This window comes from Solanum pennellii, chromosome 10 (assembly GCF_001406875.1).
Source record: "Solanum pennellii chromosome 10, SPENNV200".
Lineage (NCBI taxonomy): Eukaryota > Viridiplantae > Streptophyta > Magnoliopsida > Solanales > Solanaceae > Solanum > Solanum pennellii.
Genome location: NC_028646.1, coordinates 81,824,721 through 81,850,553, shown reverse-complemented (window position 1 = coordinate 81,850,553; position 25,833 = coordinate 81,824,721). Strand labels below are relative to the sequence as shown.

The 25,833-nt window shown below is 31.9% G+C and overlaps 3 protein-coding genes across 3 annotated transcripts; 1 reads left to right on the top strand and 2 right to left on the bottom strand.

The window, feature by feature from the left end:
• Positions 1 to 29: 29 nt before the first annotated feature.
• LOC107002611 (vacuolar protein-sorting-associated protein 37 homolog 1-like) lies at positions 30 to 4,557 on the bottom strand. Its single transcript, XM_015200698.2, has 7 exons — positions 4,373 to 4,557; positions 3,238 to 3,462; positions 2,296 to 2,383; positions 1,632 to 1,671; positions 1,496 to 1,542; positions 1,265 to 1,385; positions 30 to 379 (listed from the first exon to the last, which is right to left on the bottom strand). Exons 1-7 carry the CDS (start codon positions 4,384 to 4,386, stop codon positions 210 to 212), a joined length of 705 nt encoding a protein of 234 aa, XP_015056184.1. The 5' UTR covers positions 4,387 to 4,557; the 3' UTR covers positions 30 to 209.
• A 5,204-nt stretch (positions 4,558 to 9,761) lies between these two features.
• On the top strand, positions 9,762 to 12,437 carry LOC107032346. Its single transcript, XM_015233943.2, has 3 exons — positions 9,762 to 10,274; positions 10,755 to 10,973; positions 11,948 to 12,437. Exons 1-3 carry the CDS (start codon positions 10,095 to 10,097, stop codon positions 12,164 to 12,166), a joined length of 618 nt encoding a protein of 205 aa, XP_015089429.1. The 5' UTR covers positions 9,762 to 10,094; the 3' UTR covers positions 12,167 to 12,437.
• Positions 12,438 to 19,620: 7,183 nt separating this feature from the next.
• Positions 19,621 to 25,076, bottom strand: LOC107002512 (DEAD-box ATP-dependent RNA helicase 38-like). Its single transcript, XM_015200564.2, has 8 exons — positions 24,737 to 25,076; positions 24,321 to 24,614; positions 23,256 to 23,483; positions 22,892 to 22,957; positions 21,088 to 21,504; positions 20,798 to 20,909; positions 20,600 to 20,685; positions 19,621 to 20,066 (listed from the first exon to the last, which is right to left on the bottom strand). Exons 1-8 carry the CDS (start codon positions 24,995 to 24,997, stop codon positions 20,004 to 20,006), a joined length of 1,527 nt encoding a protein of 508 aa, XP_015056050.1. The 5' UTR covers positions 24,998 to 25,076; the 3' UTR covers positions 19,621 to 20,003.
• Between the last annotated feature and the right edge of the window lie 757 nt (positions 25,077 to 25,833).

Here is a 25,833-nt window from a genome sequence, read left to right as displayed (position 1 = left end):
ATAGATTTGTAACTAACTACAAGAGTGCATAATGGTAACTGCAGGTGATACGAGTAATATAAGATCAACATAAAATCAAATGAGTTACGCCATCTCCCACAATCTATATCGATATTTTACAAAAGACCTAAGAAAATGAAAATGAAGGAAACAATTGGGACTATTGTAGTTCATGATGGTACATTTACATAACGCGTCTTCAAGAGATGTTAACTATGGTTGCCTAAAGATGCCTTAGCAGCAAGATGTGTGAGGGCACGCTTGTGGTAACTGTATTGCAGTTTTTTGTACTTCTGCACGAATGTTGTAAGATCAATTTCTTGACCAAGGAGCTGGTCGAGAAGGGCTTCAGATTCCTCCTCCGTTTTCTTCATGGCGTCTGTATCAAATATCAATAGACAGTCAACTGTTAATTCTTTTACTGGCAAGTCTAATTATCAGTTATCTAATCCCATAAGCAAGAAAAAATCAATGTGTTAGCCATCAATTCAATATTCTAAGGACACTTCAATTTGGTATCACACAAGTTCTACCAAAAACGGAAAAAGAATGTTGTGATCACCAAGCAACTAGAGATACAGAATTATGAAGTAATCTTTTTAGGAACTGTTGTCGGAAGGAAAACAGCATATGGTAGATGCAACAAATTGGAAAATCTTTCTTGATTTACAAACCAATCCTCATTTTCCAACCCTCCATTCCCAACATAACACCATTATAGAGAGAGTAACAATGTGTTACAAAATTGAGCACAAAGCTATGAAGTTACCTCTTACACATAATTGTCTCATTACGTGGAGATTCTACACTAGCTCCTTAATTAAGAGTGGATAGAATCAGATACGCGCTTAAAGAACAAATAGAATACTTGTACAAAATCTGATGATAACATTCATATGGTTGGAACTTTCTCATTGGGACATAACAAGAAGTGGTATAGAGTGTACTAATCCAAAAAGGTAATTGAATAGTGGAGCAGAGTGAAAAATGGTTGAAAGAAACTAATGTTTTCAATAAGTTAAGAGGAAAATAAGAATATTTGTCAAAGTAGATCAAGAGGATGCCAATGAAGATTGCACTTCAAAAGGTATATTTAGCATTATGAAAAGCTGTTATTATGCATTGGTGACATAGTAAGAAGTCTCCTATTATCGTATTGATCTGTAATTGTACTTCATAATATTTTACCCGGTGTAAAAAGAATAACAAACAACCAAAAGGAAAAGAAAAAAGCATACAAGCTTTATGTGCTTCTACTATTAACCTTGTAGCTGATGGAGAAGCGATGCAGGAGAATATGACTTTAGAAGCTCTTCTTTTCTCCTTTCCAGCTCATGCATCTTTTCTTGAGCAGCAGCCAGTTCAGTTGTGCGGATTATCCTGCACTGTGAACAATAAAGGAGGGTGCACCGAATTATTTTTTCCCAAGTCAGTGCTTTGATGCTAAAATGTTACAAATAAGTAAATACTCTAGAAGCAATGTGAAGTAATTAACCTGATTTCTCAGCTCCATTATCCAGGGTTCTTTTTCTAAATTCTCCCCTGCATAAGAATTTTGTTCAAAATCTATATGCAGATACTAGTTGATATATCACTACCTATAATAAGGCAATAAGCAACCCAAAACTTACTAGCAAGCTGCACAGTTGCATTGCGAAGCTCATCCCTAACCTGATCAGATATGGGGAAAACAGCAAGAGTAAGATGCTACCATAGAAATTTACATAGAACATTGAGCCTGTTACAACAAAATATTACATCAAGGTGATTATAACAGATCAAAATTGTGTTCTCACGTTGAAATTACCTTGCTAACATGCATAAGACATGAGGATACACGATTCGTCACATACATTGTGTAAGAAGAAGACTCGAGCATACAGGAGGTAGAAAGATTATTCAAGTTCATTTTGGCAAGGAAGAAAGGAAGCAAGAACAAGGCCAACCAAATCCAAATATGCAAGTATCATTACTTTGAACTGTATGAGGTGAGATCACCAAAAAGCAATGATGTGCATTGTAATGCACAAGTCTCATGAGATTGTAAGCCACTTGAAAGAACTAAATTATAACATCATGAATGCAGAACCTCACACAGACAGAACAACTAAATCCAGTCATCCCCCATGTATAATTTGATTCCTTTACTACTAAAAACAGAATCTCACTCCGCCGTTCATTCAATTTGTGATGTGTATAATTTGGTGGAGCATAATATCATATTTGAAAAAATGAGGAAAAATTAGATCCACTGTAGATTCGACTATAAAGGAAACAAGTAATTTTATTACTTACATTATTCTGAGTCTTGACAGCCTCAAGTGAAAGTAAGAAGTTGTGACAAGCATCCTTGTCAAAAACAAGCTTCTTTAGCTCATTAGCACTGAACAATTTAACAAGAAAGCATATTGAAAATCAGAAACAAATTGCAAAAAGAAGAATGGTGACAAAGGCTAAGCTCTTCATTTGATTGTTTAATGATAATCAGAAACAGATGATCAAGTCATGAAGCTTTTTATTTATTTTCTAAACTAAAAAGTCATGAAGCATTTGCAGGCAGAAGATACTTCATATCGTCATATCGTATTTTAAGATAAAACCTATTCATCATTCTCAAAACATGCACGAATGGTACCTTAAAGGATGCCGTTAATTGCTTCCTTGGATACTAATGATCAAAAAGTAAATATATATGTTCTTTCATGTACCGGAAAGATACCTCCGATTATGGACGGAACCACGAGTATCTATTTCAGATATAAAACTTTTATCTTCATTATAATTCATTGGTAGTTTCCTACAAGCACCTCTGCATTTATTGCAAGAATTCTGCTTTCAAATGACAAAACTTGTACTATCCAGTATATTTTTACTGTATGCACTTCAGTTCATTACACAACTTGGTGTTTCATAATGCTCCGTACGATAAGAAAGCAGAATTCATCAACATTCAAAAAGTTTGATTCCTATTATGTAATTGTATCAGTACCATTATATAGATTATAGTCTTTTCAGGCGTCTAATGTACATAAATGTATCAAAATCATAAATCTATGTTAAATCTTATGATGGTGACATGAAACGGCTCTTGATAACCATAGAGCAAAACAAAGTGGGAATCTCTCTTACAAATCCCAGCGAGTTCAGAATCTATTCTGGTAGAAACAAAGACTGCAACATAACTAATGATCCTTTCTATATAGGTGTAATTGCCGAAATATATGAACTAAAATTTACCTCTTGTTTCTTAAAGCAGCAATGATGTCAGCACCCTCTGCAGGAGAAACTTGGGACACAGAACTTGGCCTGTTTGTCGGACTCTGTGCATTAAAGCTGACCGAAGAGTTTGAACTAGGGGTTGCTGGGAGGGAAGAGCTTGATGAGCTGACTACAGAAGGTGAATACCGTGAACCATTATTAGCTTCTTGAGGACTTGACTGAGCCCGTTGCCCTTTGTTACCCCTGTAAAAAAGACAAGTTCAAGGAGATATGTATGTCAAAGCATAACGGGTAATAAGTATACAACTCATATAGCTGACACCAACTAATTTTCGATTGAGGAGCATTACTGATTGATTGAGATATGTTTGCCAAAATCCTAAAGCTAACTAAAATAACGAATTCATTCTGTACATTCTGTTTACGATATACATCATGCCACGACACCATTACATATAAACAAGCTATACTATAAACTATAATCACACTGCCAAATGAAATTACATGAATCTCATTGGTGAATCTAACAAAGGACTCGGTAGTTCGGATATAATTAGATATACATTTCAGAAACAAAAACGATAGAATTAGATATACATTTCAGAAACCCACTCTCTCTACCCAAACAACCACATCCAAATCCTGGATCCACCACCTAGGGCGGAGCTAGAGTGTAGGAAGCGGACAAAATCTAGTAGTTTTGATTCAAACCCCTTACAACAGTCTTAAAATATTCAATTATATGCACAAATTATTAATTTAGAACGCAGCAACTAAAAAGTACTAAAATGACAAGCTTCAATTCCTGGCTCCACTCTGCCTATTGTAGATAGTGGATATAGATTTCAACTTCTTCAAAGGCCCAAATAACACAATATGGAATAGCAAAAAGGGGATTCAAAACATAAGTAATAGTTCCTAAGTTTATGCTTCCAGGATCACTCATTTAGCACAGATTTAACCAAAATTTAGCACAAAATATAATAAGAATGAAGAAAAAAAACGAAAAACTGCAGATATCTATACCAAAAGAGGACATAGGTCATATAAACTTCAAATAAAATACAAAAAAAAAAAAACACAACAAAATACAATCGTCCGATTCATAACTGAACAAGGAAATGAAAATCTGTAAATCTGAAAGAACAATTACCAGAGATTCAACATGAATTGTGCAGTGGAAGAAAATGAAGCTAATTGCGTATGAAACGTACGAAGAAAGCTATAAGCCCTTTGAATTTTGATAATCGAATCGCAATGCTTTTTCCTTTCAATTTCCTATGGATTTTGAAGAAATAGCTGCTCAATTTCCTTCTATTTTTTATGGGGTTAGGCTTTCAAATAAAATGATAATTTTATTATATAATTTATATAATAAATAATAATATTTCAAAAGAAAATAGTATAATAATCAATAACAAGGGTAATATTATATTTTTCGTGAATCTTAATTATTCAAATTCAGATTATCATGAATATTTGTTTTGTTTTTTAATAAAACTTCTTAATGAATGTAAATAAATCATTCAGATTTTTAAAGGAGCTTTAAATAATATTTTTCAAAATAATATGTTTATTTTATAAGATCTTTCACGTCTCTTTAGTTTGATTCTACTATAAAGTTTTCATGCCTTTCGCTCTCTAATCTCGTAGCCAGTGGCGGAGCCATCTTGTACGAGGGGTAAACGTAAAGCCCCTTCGACAGAAAATTATATTATTTATATATGGTTAGAATACTTTTATATGTAGATATCGAACCTCCTTCGACTATTTTATGTGTTTATTTCTATAAATTTTAAACTCTTTTATTGAAAATTTAGATTTCGCCTCTACTCGTAACCATAAAGATTTAAGTGTAACAACAATATCATTTTGTTAAAATAATTTTCTTCTTTTTCTCGATGTTAAAATATTCTGGAAGGTCTCAAAAATTTATTTCAATTCCTATATATTTACATAACGTTGAAGATGACAACTTTACATTAGTAGTCTTGCTTGAATTTACGTGCTCTAATTGATATTGATATTGCCATATTTGTTAATTATTACTCCTCCATTTTATAAAATTTGATCGGATTATTTTGTAATTAATTATTAAACTTATCTTATAAGTTGTGAAACGGAACAAGAGTTTATTTAGCTGGATATTTTTCTTATTAAAAAATTAATCTAGCATTTAATTTCATATGCAATTTAAATGCGCATTTAAATTTAAAAATATTTTAAAATTCATATATATATATATATATATATATATATATATATATTTAAATTCAGACATTTTAATTTTTAATAAAATAAATGAATTTTTTTTCTCGAGTGAAACAATACACAATGCAACTTTGAATTAGTCAAATTTCATTAACATTACTCATTGTTTTTCATAAAGATTGCACAATATAAAATGGAAAGGTTCATATTCGTATTTCTATATTTTGATATTTTAATTTGAGGAGAGGTTCAGAATTATGCTGATACTTTATGAAATGGACCAAAATTTTATTTTGATAACATGTGGGGTCATTTTTACAAGTGAAAAGAGTCAAATTTATATTTCACTATGTAAATGATCAAAATTTGTTCTTGAACTTTTTACAAAATAGTACAAATTTGACAATCATTTTTCTTACACATTATCCCTCTTGTCTCTAAGTTTTATCATCACCATAATAATCTAAACTCCTCATCATAGTCAAGGTGTTTATATTAATTCCTTTTATGACAGAACAAGAAAATTATTTTATAATAACGACAATACAAATTATAAAATTTCGCTTAATTCAACAAAGACAGAAAAAATTATACGATATTTATATGTTATTTTCGAAACGATAGAGAAATGGAGAAGAAGAGTTTTCAAATTTTCAATGTTCAAAAATTGAGACGAAACTTCTAATATTTAATTTCTTCCAAACTTTTTGAGATTTGAAAGAAGTGTTATTTTTTTTTATATAAACGTAAGGATTTTTAGTCAAGATTTAATTCGTCTTTTTATTAAAAAAATTATTATTTTATGTCGATTTCAAGTAAATTATGTTGGTTATATCAATTTTTATTATTCATCTAACTCCGTTAAATTAAATCAGAGTATAAGTTAGGAATAAAAAAATCAAAAAAAGAGATCTCAATAGTAATAGGCTAAAAATACTATAATTAACTAACTTTGATCTTGACTAATTAGTATTAGCAATTAATAAATTTAAATTAAAAGTAAAGTTGCTTTTGGAAGGAAAAGAAGAGTTTTATAATAGAGTATTAATAAAGCTACTTTGCAATTGAGGAGCGCAATTTTCGCTTTGGATAACAATTTTCTTTTAATAGTTTATAGTCTTTTTATGAAGTCATCCCAATTTTGTGCAAATAATATAAGTTTCCTTTTTTATATCCCCAAAGCAATTTTATTTTTAAATTTTTAAATTTTTTATTTGCATAATAGTGACTGTTGAAAATAGAAAGATCACCTAACCAATAAATTATTCATTTGTTGCTAGTAAAAGAAAATGAAAAACATGATGAAAACAAGAAAAAAGTATTTTAGATATGTTTTTCTGTTTAAAATAGTTAGTTTTGATTATATAGATACATTTTTTTTCTTGGATAAGATAGAGAATTGACCAGATGATAATAAATTTGCAGCACAAAATAAGTATTTATGGATAAGTAGGAATTATAAAAAAAAATACAAAATAAGTGTGTATTATATAATTAAATTAATCACATAAAAATATGTTATATTAATTGTATATATCAATATCAATTTGAATAAGGTTGAAAATTCACATTTTGTTGAGGGTAATGCTTATACAGTTAAAACCTTGTTATAATGATCATTTATTATAATGACATTTTATTATAAAAATATGATGTTCTTCAAATTAATTTTTCAATGTTATATTTTACTTCTCTATAACGATATTAATTTTGACAGCATAATTTTTTAAAATTATCACTCTATAATAATCATATTAAAATATTATTATATAACTTTTTACACGACATATATGATATATAAAGTAAATTATTAAAATATTTATGTTAATTATCATTTGTATCGTGTACATAGATCACAAATATTTTAAAAAAAAAAAGTATATTTAAATTGTGCTTTTCAATTGTCGTCATGATTTCACTAGGAAAAATCATTAATGATTTATATTTCTGTATTCATACTCTTTCTAATTTTTCATACTGTGCTTATAACAATTTAATGAAATCTAAATGCATATTATCAATATTCATAACAATATTTTATTATAGCAAAGTTCCATAAGCTTCTCAAAGCCGGCATTTCTTTTTAATTTGTTTTTTATAATTTAATTTATTTTTTTTCTTTAAGAAACTTGAAAAAAATGTATTTTTTTTGTTTAATTTTTGGTTAATCAAGTAATTAAGCACGGTTGAAAGTGAGAGGCAAAATAATATAAAAAGAATCTTGAACTTTTCTAGTTCCTAAATGAATATTATACTTGAGCAATCATCATGTATATTTACGTATATATGTGGGAAATTGATAGTTATATACGACCCTTAAAATGTATTACATAATTTATAATTATAAATATTCATACGACTAACTAAAGGAATGTTTTGAGATAAATCTATATCATAATTTATAAATTTATGAGAAGTAAATAACTTTTATTCATATATAAAAAAAATCGATTAAATATTAATTATGAATCCTATTATTATTATAGATTTAAACTCATTCTAAAATTCATAAATTTTAAATAAAAATATACACCTCCACACATTTTTTCTTCTTCTTTTAGACATGTTTTTCTCCTTTAGAGATTCAACATAAAAAAATCGCCTACCAAATTAATCCAAACTTACACCAAATCAGCCTATTATGAAGATAAATCAAAATGTCACTACATCACATCCGTTTTCATATAAATTAATATTGTTAAATTGTAGTAATACACATTTTTTTCGATTTTTAATTTAATGTCAAAGTATTAATATAGTTTCATATAAATACTCAATACAAATATTCTTTAATGAATAATCCTTCTTTTTGACATTCATGCTGCCAAATTTTATAATTTATAAGTTCTTCATTTGCCATCAAACTTTTAACACATTTTAAAACCATACAATCACAAACAAAATATAATATAAAGAAAACTTTTAACACATTTTAAAACAATAAGATCACAAATAAAATATGATATAAAGAGACATGATTTTATTGTAAAAATATGTAGATATAAATTTAATCCTCCCTTAATTCTTTTCCAATGAGATTTTTATGATTCGAGGATAGTTAGTGGCGTTTTTCTCGAACTATAATGATTTGAATTTAATCTCTTTATGAATGTTTCATGAATTTGCGAAATATTTGAGATTTCGATCTCTTTATGGAATTATCGAAATGCTTTTTCAAGAAATATAGTATCTTTTATCTATGCATGAACTACCGTTTAGGGTTTATTAGCCTCTAATGCTTATTAAAATTGAACACACTTATCTTATAAAGTTTCGACTCGAATTGAACACATCTTTTAGAGTTTCATAAATTTTCAATGTCTACCCCAAACTTGTAAAGTAAAAAGAGAAACGTATTGAAAATATTCTTGAAATTGATGTAAACTATTAGTTTTGTCCCAAATTATTGACATACTTAAAAACACTTATTTACCTGACTAACGAAATTTAGATACATTCCCGATACACTTGTGATCTGCCGCATGACATAACAAGTACCTCAAACTCTTGTAAAGGCATGAAACTCTTAATATAAAAAAGAGATGAGTGTCGAAAACACCCCTAAAACACAAAATTTAGAAAATGTATTACAGTCATGTTGTGCAATGTCCGAAATATATTTATGTGAATAGGCTATAAATAATTAAAAAATAGAATAAAAAATACGTTAAGTTTATGAATATTTAAAACTATTGAATTCGTCTAAACTCATATGTAGCGCACCCCTACTCATCAAGACACTACAAATCCTAAGGACAAAAAGATGGTAATAACTGCTGAAACAAAGGGTATTAAAGTAATATCGCCAGATTACATTACACTCATTCTCATCTCGGACGTAATTTGCAACAAGAAACCATACCGATGAATGGGACCCACATCATTCTCCAATTACAATTCAACACGTGTTAATCCACATAAAAACAAAACCCTTTAAATGACGTCGTTTAGTGACCAGCTGTTTTGCTTAGACGTAGCCTAATGGCCGACCTTTCTGCCTATATAGAGACGCAAAGAACATCCAAAGTTGGCGTAAGCATTAACAAAAGTTACGGTAAAATGATAAATATTTTTTTAATTTTTGATCAAATATTTTAAATTTGAATTCCTTTAAATATTAAATATTTTTGTTAAATAATTTTTCTTATTTAAATATTAATTTTTTATATAAAATCAAATTTAATTAAGCTTTAATATAAATATTGAACACGAAACAAAAAAATTAAAAATAAAAACAAAAAAGTTGGCGTAAGCGCCAAACTCACACATACCCTTTCTCTCTTTTCTTCCTTTTATTTTTTCTACAAAATGATCCAACGGATCAAAATCAATCTCAGCCACCATCAACTCTTCTCAACCGTCAGATCTACTTTCATTCACCTCTACACCCACGCCACCCCACCTCACCCCATGTTTTTATTGTTGAATTTTAAGTTGCTGTTAGTTTAGGTTAGGCCTTCTTCCTTCTTCTCTTCCCTTTCCAATCCCCCATTTTTCTCTCTCTAAAAATTTTCTCTCTGTGTCCTCCAAATTCTTTTGATTCTTCATCGTCAATACAACTTCTTCTTCTCCAACGCACATTGGGTGAATTAGTTGTTAATTAATCTTCACGGAGCATTCTGAGCAGATTGCAGCGAGTTGATTGATAATCGAAGATCGGTTTGATGACAATGCTGGTTCCGCCATGGCTAGAGCCATTATTGAACACTGCTTTTTTCTCGATTTGCCGGACGCACGGTGATGCGGCCCGGAGTGAATGCAATATGTACTGCTTAGACTGCAATGACAATGCTTTTTGCTTCTATTGCCGCTCATCTAAACACAAAGATCATCAAGTCATTCAGGTAAATTTTATTTTTTAAGATCCGACTAATCTGAATTCACGGCCATATAGGTATTCTTAGTATTCATAACATTGGCATTATGAGTATCGTTATGATCATAGTTAAAGGTTCAGTCAAACTCAATAATTTTTTCTCATACTTTGTGTTTGTTTGTGTCCATGGTTCCTTTTTGACTCTTATTGACTCGAACTTACAAACTTAAAATTGAAGAGAATTAGAGAGAGAGAGGATGCTTGCTATCTGAATAATCTCATTTTTTTTTGTCAAATAATCTACATTTAGTATAAAACTCAAAAATAGAAAAATTTGGGCTCCGCAATTCTTGTAATGTATTTTTCTTACTTAGTAAGTAATCTTTTTTGTTTCAAATTTTATCTAAAAAAAAAAAAGTATTAGGTATGGTATATGTACATTTTTCTTTCGTTTTACCACGTGCGTGTGGTTAAAATTTGTAAATAATTGTTGTTAAAATATATATAGATAAGGAGATCATCATATCATGATGTGGTTAGAGTTTCAGAGATTCAAAAAGTATTGGATATAAGTGGAGTGCAAACCTATGTAATCAACAGTGCAAGAGTTTTATTTCTAAATGAAAGGCCACAACCAAAGAGTAGTGGCAAAGCAAGTTCTCATGTTTGTGAAATATGTGGAAGAAGCCTTTTGGATACATTTCGTTTCTGTTCTCTTGGATGTAAGGTAAATTATCTAATTTTGTTAATTGATATTACTTCATTTTTTACCAAATTTATCATTTATTTTTGTTTGGTTATGGCATTGTATTATTCATACATCATCATGTTAATTATGTCCCACATATTCATAATAAATAATAAAACTTCACATCTTCATCACCATCATTGATTGTAACTCCCTACCAAAAATACATATATCATCTTCATTGTCATCATATCATATGGTCACAACTCCAAAGTTCAAGTAGCCTTTGATTGCCATATTGACAAAGGTGAAGCTATGTTTATAGGATGGCTCAATTGAATCCTATTGTCAAAATGTTATACTGTATAAATAGTATAGAAATTAAATAAAATTGGTTCAAAAATTATTTTTAAAGTCGTATGCTAAATTTTGAGATGTACAATATTTCTACATTGTTTAAAATAAAATTCCTGACTGATTATGAAGCCATATGGAGAGCTAGGGAATCTATAAATAGATACACATGCCATCCTTTTCAAGAATAACCAATTTTTAAAAATACTATTATTACATTTTCATTTTTGTGCTCACAACTTACATATATACATACACTATACATTTTCATTTTTGTGCTCACAACTTACATATATACATACACTACAAATACAATGATTGATGACTCCATTATAGGCCTACATTCACCATTAGGCCAAGTTAATATCTATATATCCTACATCAAAAGATTTTTAGCGGCTATTAATTAAAGACAATAGTTTAATTGTTGCTAAACATATTTTTAATAGCAACTAACACTCTTTATAAATGTCTGTAAATCCTATAACGATATTAACTAATGTTGGTAAAGAATTTAGTATTTTTTGTTAATGTGCGATGTGCATATTTATTGTTACCGAAAATTGTTATTGTTGTAGTGATATTCCAATTGAATTAATGTTGAAAGATGATGAGTGACATATTTTTGGACTATATATCATTTGTTTTTAATGACTTAGCTTGTAGGAATAAAGAGAAATGGAGATTCAAGCTTTATCTTAGATGCCAAAAATGAAGTAGTAGCATTACAAAGAGGTGAAGGCATATCATCAAGAGGAGGAAATCAATTGCGTGAAGGCTTAGAACATGACAATATATACCCACCCACCCCTCCACCACCACCTTCAAATGCTAGAAGAAGAAAAGGGATTCCTCATAGAGCACCTCTTGGTTCATAACAACATATAAAATAATAATAATAATAATTAACCAAAAAATAATACATTTAAAAAACTACTTTATACAACTCATGACATATAAGGAGGGGTTGTAAAGGTTGATGAAGTTTCCTTTTTGAAGATGGTGGGGTCTTTTGAAAGGAAAGATTGAGAAAAAAGAAAGCAATAATGCACAATTTGTTTTATATTAGAAAAAAAAAGTTGGAAGATTATTGTACATTGTAATTAATTTAATTAAGAAATTTAAAAGGCAAAGTGTTTGTTGGAGTTAGTTTTATAGTTTTCATTGGCCCACCAACCCACATGGGTCGTTTATATAAAGTAACAACCTTTTTATTTGTTTAATACATGCAAACCAACTTTCTTATCATTCTACCTAGTTTTTGTTTCTTGATAATAATATATTAGGTAGAAACCAACAATGGTGGAGTGGTAAAATACTATTTTCGATGTTAATTTAAATTTAGTTAGACTCTAATATAAGTATTGAATATAAAAAAATATTATTTTTGTAGAAAAACCAACAATGGTGGAGTGGTAAAATACTATTTTCGATGTTAATTTAAATTTAGTCAGACTCTAATATAAGTATTGAATATAAAAAAAAATTATTTTTGTAGAAATAGTATTGAAACACCGAAGTAAAAGCACGACACAAATATAAGCACACTTACATTTTCTTTCCCTTCAAAGATAACAAATCAAATTTTTCAATTATTTTGAAAGTGAGTAAATCTAGACACGAACATAAGCATTAGTTAACTTAAGTCTGATCAATCGTTGAAAAATAGTCATTACATTTGAACTCTTCAATTCTTCAAATGGTTCAATTATGAAATTTAAAACTTCAGAATAAATAATTAATTTTCAATTATAGGAACATGAAAAGTGATTATTTGGGATTTTTTTCCCCCATAACATTCTACTCAATGAGTTCTTGAATTTGATTCTTTCTTTTTGTCATTTCCCTTATGGTTGTTAACTTTCAAACCTATGTTTTGGACTAATAATTTTTTTTTCTAATATATAATATGTGGAGCCTAATAATTAGGCAAACAACTGCTAATTGAAGAGTGATTGATTTTAGAATGTGATGTGATGATCCCATCCAATAATGTACAAACAGTTGGTTGGGTTGGTATTGAATTTACTAATTATTTCTTTTTAAAAAAAAATTATTTTTTGTTAATCATAATGATTTGAAGTTGACACTTAATCCATAAATCATAATATACAAAAAAGATTCAAAAATTCATTTGCAAGTAGGGTATAGAGAGCATCTTGTATCTCTTTCTTGGTTAATTAATATAAAAGAATAGGAAAAAAGTTTAAAAGATTCTACACACAATGTAAAAGCCATCGTGATTAATGTAGGAAAGTATTTTTTTTCATTAATCAATGTTCTGAAGTATACATTATATAAAATAAGGTAAAATATCGTGTCTGATATTTATATTGAATTAATAGATATAAAATATATATTTTTATAACCTAGTGCAAACATCATTTACAAATAAATATGCATTTTCGTATAAGCTAATTCAACATAGTTCACTTAGGATGTGTGTTTGGTATGGAAGAAAAAATAAGTAATTCTCTACGATCAAACAACAAAGTTATTTTTCATTAAAAACCAAAATTGACTGATAATTATTTATTCATTAGAAAAAAGAGACACTTGTCAAACAAGAAAATATATTTTTAAAGTAGAATACATTAAAAAAAAAATTTTGGCATGAATTGCATATTCAAACCTATTCGTAATTTTAAATACTTCCTAACTATGCTATTTGATAAGATTTAGTTGAATTGAACAATTAATTTTTATTTTACCCCTTCTTAAAAAATTGTCTTTTTATTTTTTTTAGTGACTCAAATTCAGATAAAGAATTATTCAGTTTGATATTAAAATGAATATCAAATTTAGAGTTTATTATAAAAGGAAAAAGGTATAATTGATCAAATATTTGTTTACTATCAATGTGGTGATCCGACACGATTGCATTATTTGTTCTATGATTACAACATATATTATACTAAAATTCATTGTTATACTTGAGATTAATTACTTTATATATAACTTATTCATTCTGACCACCCCCGAATCACCACCGCCCGTGCCACCCCCCAATACTCATCCCATGTTAACCCGTGGCAAAGCCGGTATCTTTAAACCCAAAACCTTTCAGGCTACCATACTACCAAATACACCCCTTCCCGATAGTGAACCAACAACCTACTCTGTTGCCTCAAAAAATGCTTATTGGCGTCATGCTATGGATGACGAGTTTAAGGCTTTGACTGATCAGAAAACTTGGGTTCTTGTACCTAAGCCCCATGGGCGGCACCCAGTGGGCTGTAAATGGGTGTACAAAATTAAACACAATGCGGATGGCAGTATTTCCAGGTACAAGGCTCGTTTGGTTGCTAAAGGCTACAATCAGGAGTATGGGCTTGATTACTCCGAGACATTCAGTCCTGTTATTCGGCAGGAAACCATTCGCCTGGTACTGTCACTCGCCGTGCGCAACAATTGGCTCATCAATCAGTTGGATGTTTCCAATGCTTTTCTTCATGGCATGCTTGATGAAACTATCTACATGACGCAACCACCGGGCTATGTTGATCCCCGCTTCCCTCAACATGTTTGCAAACTCCAGAAGTCTCTGTATGGGCTCAAGCAAGCCCCCCGTGCTTGGTACACACGTCTGAAAACGTTCCTCCAGGGACTCGGCTTCACGTGTTGCGTACACGACACGAGTCTGTTTACTCGACATTCAGCACACGGTACAGTCATTCTTCTTGTCTATGTAGATGATATCATTATTACAGGCTCTACTGCAGCTCTCATTCAGGATGTCACTCGAGCTATGCATACTACCTTCAAAATGAAGGACCTTGGCCCGTTACATTATTTTCTGGGAATGGAGGTTTCTCGGACAGGCAGCGGCTTGTTTCTTCATCAGTCAAAATATGCTCGAGATCTGTTGCAGAAAGCTGGACTGGAAAAATGCACCAGTCAACCAACACCGATGGCAGTCTCTTCGTCTACGAATGGAGCCGACACCCCCTTTGCCGATATCACCCACTTCCGCAGCCTCATTGGGGCTCTACAGTATCTGGCCATTACCCGTCCTGACATCCAGTTTGCTGTCAACCGAGTTGCTCAGCGCATGCATCAACCAAGTGAACATGATTACCATTGTCTAAAACGCATTCTCAGGTACATTTTTGGCACTCTTGGTCGTGGTTTACTCATTCGACCCGGGGACTTGGAGCTTCGGGGTTTCTCAGATTCAGATTGGGCGAATGATAAAAATGACAGAAAATCTACATCGGGGTTTCTCGTTTTTTTGGGGCCGAACCTGATCTCCTGGTGTACAAAAAAACAACCCAAGGTCTCTCGGTCCTCGACTGAAGCTGAATACCGCGCCCTTGCTCTTCTTGCTGCTGAGACCATGTGGGTCACATATATTCTTCGCGAACTCCGCGCCACTCACACTGTTCCTGCTCTCTATTGTGACAACAAATCAACCATCTGTGTGGCCAAGAATTCCGTCCTACACACCAGAATGAAGCATGTTGATACCGATTGTCTCTTTGTTCGCGATGAAGTTCAGGCCGGCACCATGACTGTGCAGTATGTACCCACTGAAGAACAACCGGCTGATATTCTCACCAAGCCTCTCCCGAGCCGACAGCACGATTACCTCAGTTCCAAGCTTCCGTTCGCTTCCGCTCAGCTCAGCTTGAGGGGGGATAATAACAGATAGTATTAAATAAATAGTATAAAATAATATTAGTATTTACTGTGTACTAATCCTAGTCCTATTAGGATTAGTACTCCTTAATTCTAGTCCTATTAGGATTAGTACTCCTTCCTATATCTCCTATATATATCTCCCATGTATTCCCTTAACACTTGAATACAATCAATATTCCTTCAGTTGAAGTACTAAAAAGTTGAAACAAGTAAAAGACTTACACAACACAGTCATTGTAAAGATGATGAGAAAAGCCAATACTTTGGAAGTCATGTTTTAATATTTGGTGTAATGCTTTTGAAAGTAATTTGTGCAGGTGTTTGATGAAAATATTTTTTTCCCTTGTGTCCTATTTATAGCATATTTAGTCAACAATTTAAGGAAAATAACAATTGGTAAATCTTGTAATTGACTTTTTTTCCTTTTTTGGTCAATTGTATTTATGTCAACGTGACAATATTTGATTGGAATTGTAACGTACATGTCTTCTACAGGTAAGACGTTTGGACTTTGATTTGACTGAGCATGTTATGTCATTTTGATACGTGGCGCAATTTTATTGACATTGGTATTTAACTTGGTATGCCACGTCATTTGATACGTAAATACAAAAATAGACCTCTACGATAAGATGTTGGGTCTCTTACAAAAATATTGTACATCCGAAGAAAAAATCATCTAATTTGTATTAGCCTTTTCAGGTTGTTATTGCTGAATCGTTGTCCATGGGCTTAAAATGAAAGCAATTTATTAATAGGAAAGATAATTGAAATACACGTCTTATGTTTTCCTTATGTCACGCTCCGAGCCTACACCCTAGGCGGGACTGGCACTTTGTGACCATTACTGGCCTCAAGCGAACACTTGGCCTAACTTACTTAACTCGGCAGAAGACAACAATCACACTTATAAGGATAAAAGTACTTAAATGAACTGATTAGTAATACTTTCTAGAATGTTAATATCTATATATGCATCATCAAAAGATTTTTAGCGGCAATTAATTAAGTCATTTATTTTTAATGACTTAGCTTGTAGGAATAAAGAGAAATGGAGATCGAAGATTTATCTTAGATGCCAAGAATAAAGTAGTAGCATTACAAAGAGGGGAAGGCATATCATCAAGAGGAGGAAATCAATTGCGTGAAGGCTTAGAACATGACAATATATACCCACCCACCCCTTCACTAAACGCTTAAATTTGTATAAAGTTAAATTAATAGACACATATGTCATATGTAACATTAAAAAATTTGTGAATAATAAAGTGTATAATAATTAATAATGCATTTAATTAAAAAAAATTCACACAAACAATGATATTAGAAATACTCATTCAATTAATTAACAACTAAAAGTGATTAGCTAAATATTACAAGCATCAATATAAGAATTAGTCATAATTCAAGGACTAAAAGTTTTTTAAAAAAACTTCCTAGATAAATGAAAAACAATTTAAAAAGAGAAGATAGAGCAAAAAAACTCAACTAAAAATAATAATTAGAGAGTTAAATTTTGCTTTCTGACCAAATAGAAAATTCAAGGGCAAGGGGAAGCAAGGAGTGATTATTTAAAACTAATACAATCATGGTGTTCCAATAATCTGGTATGCACTTCAATTAATAATGGTAAAATTTACGTATATTCTATCTTTTTAAAATCTCACTTGTAGAATTTTACTAACTATGTTATTGTAATATGTTACCTCCATCAACACAATAACTATGTTCAGTACGACTTGAACATATCAGGAAAAACTCACCTATTCAGTATTTTTGCCTCCGATGAAATTTGAATTCGCGGTTAGTAGGGAATAACTTGTTTTCCTTTTCCCCTACCAATTAGAGACAATGAACTCAATAACTTTGATGATTTGCTACTTAATGATGAGTGATCTCCTTCATGATTATCATAAGTGTAACCCATAGACAATGATCTCCTTATTTGTGATGACAAATTTGTTGATCTCTTTTCTTTAGACATTACCATTGATACATCATGTCTAAGCATGTCACGTGGTTGTATTTTTGATGATGAATTAGAAGCAAAAGAAGCATTTTCATCGTTTAAATTCATATCCGATATTAAATCCAATAAATACATGGCATATATCTCTATCTCCGTTACTGGAGCACGACAAACGGGGCAATTAGAGTGTGCCACGAACCACTTATCGATGCATGCCACGTGGAAAGTGTGTCGACAAATAGGCAACGAGCGGACCAAATCTTGATCTTCCAATTCACCTAAGCAAATAGCACACTCATTTTCATCTACATGAAATAATTTACCCTTTGTATGAATTAAATTATAAGATATGATAGGTATTTTTTGTAAGATTTTATTGTCTACTCCAATAGGTAAGTGAGTTTCTTGAATTGTTGGGCTTGTAAGAGTTTGTGTATTTCTACTTTCAAGGCAATATTTGGGTAGTATCAACTGGTATATTAGTAATGCTATTGCTGAGGCAATTATGCCCATCAAAGAGATAACTAAAGGGGCATACAAATATGTTGAATTTGAAGATTCTCTTAGATTTTCCATGATGATATTTCAAGAAAGATTATTAATTGTTATATGTAAATCTTATAACATGTCAATTGTAAGGGGAAGGAGACAAAGTCTTAAGTAAGACTAAAAGTGGAACTAGTTTGTAGTATGTTAGTTGAAGATAAACCTAAATTGAAGGCGTTCGGAGTGGGCAATAATATTTCTTAGAAAATATTATTCGATATCGTTGAAAAAATGAATTTCTAATGGAAATAAAGAATACATATTCTGTAACTGACGTGTTAGTCCTCCTTATATATCTCTCATAATCCTACCTCCACTAGTTTATACTTCTCTGACTCTATATACTTATCATGTATTTTCTAATTTGATTTTTCTTCTTATTTGGCATTTTTTGACAAATTAAGGATTATTTTTTTCTTTCATATTATATCCTCAATTTGTTAACATTGAGTTTATATCTAGAATAAATGGTAATTTAAACTCGCTATTATACCAATCATTAATTTATAATAGGTGTCCCAAGTCAAAGTTCGACGTGTAAAAAAAGAAGGAAAAAGTAGTATGTTAGTTGAAGAGAAACCCAAATATTCTCCGATTACTCTGAAAATATTTCTAATGAAAATAAAAAATACAAATTTTATAAGTGACATTTCGTCCTCATTTCATCTCATCCCCATCCCTCCGTAACTATACCTCCACTAAGTTTCGCTTACTCATCGATAACAAAAATAAGTAAAAAAATCATTTATTATTTGCAAAAATGAGAAAACATTTTTCTGCCTATCGAACACATCTACACCTACGTTGTTTATATATATACTTTGTTTAAATAGGGCCCTAAGTGAATCAGACTAACCACCTGTTCATCTTCTTCTATTTGCAGGTACACACTTGAGGATCAAGACTAGAATCTCCATGGATGGACTCCATACGTTGGTCCAAGATCCATCAAAGGCTCATAATCCAAGGACCCTTTACTTCGTAACCATCAACCAAGGTCCTGTGGAATGAATAATACGACCCGATGTATGATATTTATGCATACTAAACCCTCGACTAATTCAAATTCACACCTTATATATGGTGGGGAAAGTGATCCTTATAGCTGTGTGTTTGTATATGGATCAGTATTAGATTAAGCATCAACAAAAGGCACTAATTAGACATCTCAAATTATAGCATCTAAAAAGTAAAATATAATTATCTTTCGTCACATGTTCATGTAACATCTAAAAAAATTTAGTTCCTTATGACAGTGTATTTTGAGAACTTGTAACACCAGAAATGGCAAGTGAAGCATGAGAGCAATCAAAGAAGAAAAGCCTTTCAGGAGCACTGCTCTGTCAACTATACAAATGTCATCACCAGCCAGTGTTGTTTTACTCGAAGTCGATGAATATAACAAGACATTAAGAAAAAATACAGACTGGACAAGACTCGATTCTGATGCTGCTTCAGTGAAATATATAGATATTGTCAAAACTCAACAGTGGAAAGATCAAATAAGTAGAGCGAGCGAGCATATCTCCTGAGATCTGTTAACCAACATTCTACTCGGCTTACAGCAAGCCAGCTATCTTCAGAGCATTTTCGAAATCTTCTTCATTACTCCATGAGGGAATCTGCATAACCAACATGAAATAATTAACTTGAGTTTAGTGTCATGTCACCATAGATCATACCAAATTGAACTAGACATTGGCCAGATTCTTTTTCCTGTGAATAGCATACTACAAAATGTTGCATTCGACCATAATCCTAAATGCTTTGTTCATCTTATCTTTATCTTGAATCACATCTGCATTTCACTCGGAATTGAATTATAAGTTTTTAGTTTTTACTCTAGTGTGAATTTGCAACCTCACTCCCCTCCTCACACACACAATGAAGAAATTCTAAAGAGTCAAGTTTGTTCCATCTTAACTGGGGGTAATATCCTTTAAAACTAATTTCAGGCCACAAATTACCAACCCTGTGTATAGTTAATCATGATGCTATATCTCCAGCCTTATTTAGAAGGCCATGAACATAAGAAGCCAGATGCTAAGCACCTGTATGCACGTATGATCTAGTCCTACAAAAGATTTGGGCAGGATCCTATGCGTCAAAAATAAAGAAAAGCCCAAAATGCAGTAAGTAAACAATAGATACATGCCTCAGCCACTTGATGGTTGAAATGGTTCTCAATCTTTGACATTAGCATGTTGTCTCTGTCACTGCACAGCAAGTTGAATATCGCACCTGCTCAACACAAGAGGGAAGTGTTGCGTAAACTTCATAACATTTATATGTGGTTCATTTTCAGCTATTAATATATCAAGGAAGCATGCATAAGAAAGTGACAACAAATTACCTTTGCGTCCAAAACGTCCTGCTCTACCAATCCGATGCAGGTATACCTCATGATCTGGCTCTGTTGGACTCTCGTGTCTCACAGGGAGGTCATAATTAACCACCAAATTAACCTGCAAACAGATTATAATAGCTTTTTAAGATTTTATAATGTTAGCCACCAAGACAGAAATCAAGAAAGAAAGAGATAAAATATTATTGCTACACAACAAGCTTCACATCCAGAAGAAGAAACAATTTTGTATAGCATATATAAGGTTGGCAACTGGAAAGCCTCAAATCTAAAATTACCTGTGATTGGTCAAATCCACGAGCAAGAAGATCAGTTGATATAAGAATTTGTGTCAATCCATCTTTGAACTCCTTGATTATTTTGTCTCTGTCTTCTTGCCTAAGAGCACCTTGAATTGTTGTCACTTCATAGCCATAGTCAACCAATGACTTATGCAACATACTTGCACTGTTTCTGGTACGAACAAATATAATTGTTTGCCCCACCTTCTGTCCTAGTTCTAGTATTCTGTCTTTAATCACCATGATTTTTGAAAGTTCATCTGGACACTGCACTTTATACTGCTTCACTGAATCCAGTGAAAGTTCTTCTTTCTTCACAAACATTTGGTTGTAATCTTGCACAAAAAGATCTTGAACAATTTTTGTCACAAATGCTTTGACATTTTCCCCAAACGTTGCAGAAAACAGAAGCACCTGCAAATAAAGATGATGAAAAAGAAAAGTTCAACATCAATTTGTTTCCAAATAATCGTCCATTGGGGGAAAGTTTATCAGGAAGAATGTATTGTAAACAACAACTTGCAGGTTTATAACTTACAGACCCATTTGCAGCCCTCACCACATCCCTTTTTTGCAGAAAATAAACTCAGGTATTGGCCGACTCAATGAAATGCATCTTAATTTAAGCCTCAGACTATACTCATTACTCACTAAATGAAAATGGTGAAGATTTAGATTTTAGATATTGCTTGATGTTCTACTCCCACTCCCTATCTCATAGTGTACATATAGAGGAAACATGAGGCATCCCCTGTTCCTTTTTACTAGTACGATAAAGACTAGCATCGGTTTTGCTTCTCTTTATTGTTTTGCTGAGTGCTATGTGCATTTGTCAGTTGTACTTCAAAACAAACTTAGTTGGTTAGTTTTGGAACACTGAATTTGGCAAATGCCCCACGAAGGACATACCTACTAAGAAAGGAAATGTTCTATACATGTTAGCACCTGCACTTCTATTTTGTGTCCTATACTTTTCTAGGAGTTATTCTTCCTTACAGAGAGATATACGTTTTATACGTCAATAGAAAATACAAAGAAATTTTACCACATTGTACATTTATTTTATATAGTATTGGCATGAGATGAGTTTAAATGGGGTGACATAACTTTGAGAAAGAAGACGAATAACCATCTCTTTCTTCTTTCTTCTTCTGTCTAACAGAGATTAAATGGATTATGATCGAGTATATAACAGAACATTGTATAGAAGAAGCTGAACACGGAAATTCTTTGTAAGTACCTTAGGCTGTTCTTAACAATTTTTTAAAGGTCTCCATCATTAGAGAATGCAACTTTACCAGTTTCAAGAAAAATGGAGCGACATGATCAGTCTTGATTCACCCTCAACATAAGTTGCGACAGAGGCATATTTAATACTGTTGTAAAAAATAATTTGATGCACCATAGGTGTGACCGAACAACCATTGAGGAAGGTCTCTTCCTGTATCTGTCTAGGCCTTCCGTAAAAAAATTTACTTAGGAGGTAAATTATTATAAGTGCAGGTAAGTTGTCCCCGAACCACCATCATAAGAAAACAAGTATACAATTTGATTTGTAATTCTTACATGCTAAATTTAGGTATGCTGCAAAAGTTTCTCTTTTCACTTCTGAATCAGGAAAACCGTAATGTGCCACTCTAAGGCTCAACCATTTGAAAGACTCAACTTTGCATGTGGCCAATGTAGTTTTTCAGACTCTTATTACAAACTACGCAATTCGCAGCAGCAAAAACCTCAAAGATAATTCCATCATCAGGTGAACTGAAAATTTAAAAAGCACAAAGGCCAAACTTTAACCAACCTGGCAGTTAGCGCTGGCTTTAACGATTGCCTTCATTATTCTTATGGAATCATCCTGAAAACCACTCTGTGCGTGCACAAGAAAACTATTTCAGATACTGAAAATTGATAAAAGGACAAAGCACAAACTCTTAACATTTGGAGCAAATTCCCTAAATATGAGACTGGAAACTAGAAAACTAGCTCATTATGCTCAACAATACCGTTCATCTTAGAAAGCAAAGGTCAAAAAACATTTTTACCTCAACAAACACAAAAGAATAAGTGATTTAAATAATTCAAAAATTACATGTATAACAATAAACATCAACAAGAGGGGGAAAATCCAAATGAACACTAGCAAGTGCGGATAGAGAACCCATTACCTCTGCCAACATGTGGTCCGCTTCATCAAACACAAGAATTTTCATACAACTCATGCCCAGTTTCCTTGCCGTCACCCACTTGTTTATAGTCCCAGGTGTGCCAATCACTACTTGTGCCGTCACAAGCGGCCTTTTCGAAATTGGAATATAGTTGGCAGAATCTGCTGGGATACCTAACTCTGATGTTATGCCAGTGAACTTCCCCATCTTCAATAGCACTTCCATATTCTGCAATCAACCATTTAAAACTAAACCTTCTAAAGTATTTTTTGCTTGTTGAATAATGAAGAAACATCTTAAATTCTTCTTTGAAATGTAAAAACACTTGAAAGTATTATTCTTTCTAACTTCCTATTTGATTCTACAATTCCCCATAAAAAAACAGCTTAAGCCACCACTCCAGATGGAAAATAATCAAATCAAATATGAATACTTTGCATCATGTCTGGCCATCTCAAAAACTATATGCATGAACACATAAAAGTTAAAACATAACCATACAGGCAACATTACATACAAGCAACGTAAGTAAAGTTTCTATAATATAGATATGCCGTGCAGCATATACCTTTCTGGGAAATAAATATCTAGTGAAGCATATATAAAACTAAAATGTATGCATAATCTGACACGCATAATGTTGCGCAAAACATTCTATTCAGCTTAGCATTAAAGTTGTGAAGTAATTGATCCTGCAAGAAATTAATTCTCCAATGCCAACATCATTGTTGCACCCAAAGATATGCCTAGGTCAATGATGTTGATCAAAGATCTAGGGGGCTACCTCTACTAATTTAACTTCTCACCACAGATAGGAAGAGTCAACTAGTGTTTTGAACCTAAGACGTCATGGCTCTCAACCACTTGATTGACAACTTGGCCACACCCCTGGTTGCCAACAAGGAAAACTTGATTTCTTTCCATCTGCCTAAGCCGAAAACTTGATTTATTCCCATCTGCCTAAGCCTTAATAATTTTAAGGAAATTCTTTACCAGTAACAAGTTCCAGGTGCAGGCGAAAACAAAAGTCAACGACAAAAAGGGTATTCACATCTTATATCATACCTGAATAGCCAATTCTCTGGTTGGACAGATACAGAGAGCTTGAGGGGCAGCAAGCTTTGGATCAATCCGACTCAACATCCCAAGCACAAAGCAAGTAGTTTTACCAGAACCATTATGAGCCTGAGCAATAAGATTCTTGTAGGGAGGCGTAAGAATCATAGGCAAACTAATTTCCTGAATCTTGCTAGGACGCTCAAACTGCATTTGTACATATAATCCCTTCAATAGCTCAGGAGATAAGTTCAAATCCTCAAATCTCTTCGCTGATTTGTACATAGTATCACCAGATGTAACCTATATATTTCATTGATAAAACCCTAATTTAGCTAAAAATACAACAAAATCAGCTTATTCAAGCTCCAAAGAGTGACACAAATCCAAAAAACAAAAACAATAAAGATAGAGGAAAAACGTACCGCTTGTATGCTTGAATCTTCCGGCTCAGAGAGAGTGGAATTTTCTCTTTTGGACTCATCGACTTGTAAAGATCCGATATTTATCTCGGCAGTAGCGCCTTCTTCGTTCGAAGCGGAAGACTGCTCAGCTTGGTCTGCCGACTGCTCAGCTTGATCGATCTCGTCGGCTTGGTCTGCCCAACTTTTGGATTCCGGTGGGTTTGCCGTCGTAGAAGCGGCGGTGCTACTGGTGGTAGCGGAGGTACTAGAAGTGTCGGCCATCAGAATTGTGACAGCTAAAGTAAAATGTCAGAAAAGGGAGATGTAAATAAATAGCGAGCCTCCGCAAAATTTTTTACCCCACAAATTTAGGGACTCTTAATATTGTTATTTTAGAATCTATTTTTATAATTATATAAAAATGATATATATATATATATATATATATATTATTAATATTACTTTACTATATGGAGATGATATACAATGTTCCTGATATTTTTTTAAATTGTATTTTTCAATAATGTTTTTTCTTATAATAATCGTGAAATATTATCATCATCTTAATAAGAATCATTCACAAAATTAAGGAGCATTTAGTATCACAACAATTTGTAACTAGATTAGTAGTATGTGCGTATTTTTTTTCCATAGTGGCTTGATAGAGTTATGCATGTATTAATAATGTTAATATTAGTTAAGTATGTGTTAATAAATCAGATCTCATATACAGTTCTAAATAAAAACAATACTATGATTGCAGTGAATCTCAAATCAATAATTCAAAATTAACAACAAATTTATCACAAGTTTTTCTAATCAAATGTAAATTTCATATTAACTAATCAAATCAATTAGGGATAAATATTCACATCTCAATATACATTCAACTGATTTGATGAAAGTGAAAAACAAAATCTGAATTTTAAACACCATTGTCGATAAAATCAGAATTAACTCCTATTTTTATCTCTGAAAACAAATTTATCTTGCTTGATTGATTAATACCTTCAATAGCTTGATCAATTTTTTGAATTGTCTACAATGGAGCTATTTCGAGCGAAGAAGAAAAAGACAGAATGAAACTGGATCTGAATTCGCGTGAATTATGAGATCTT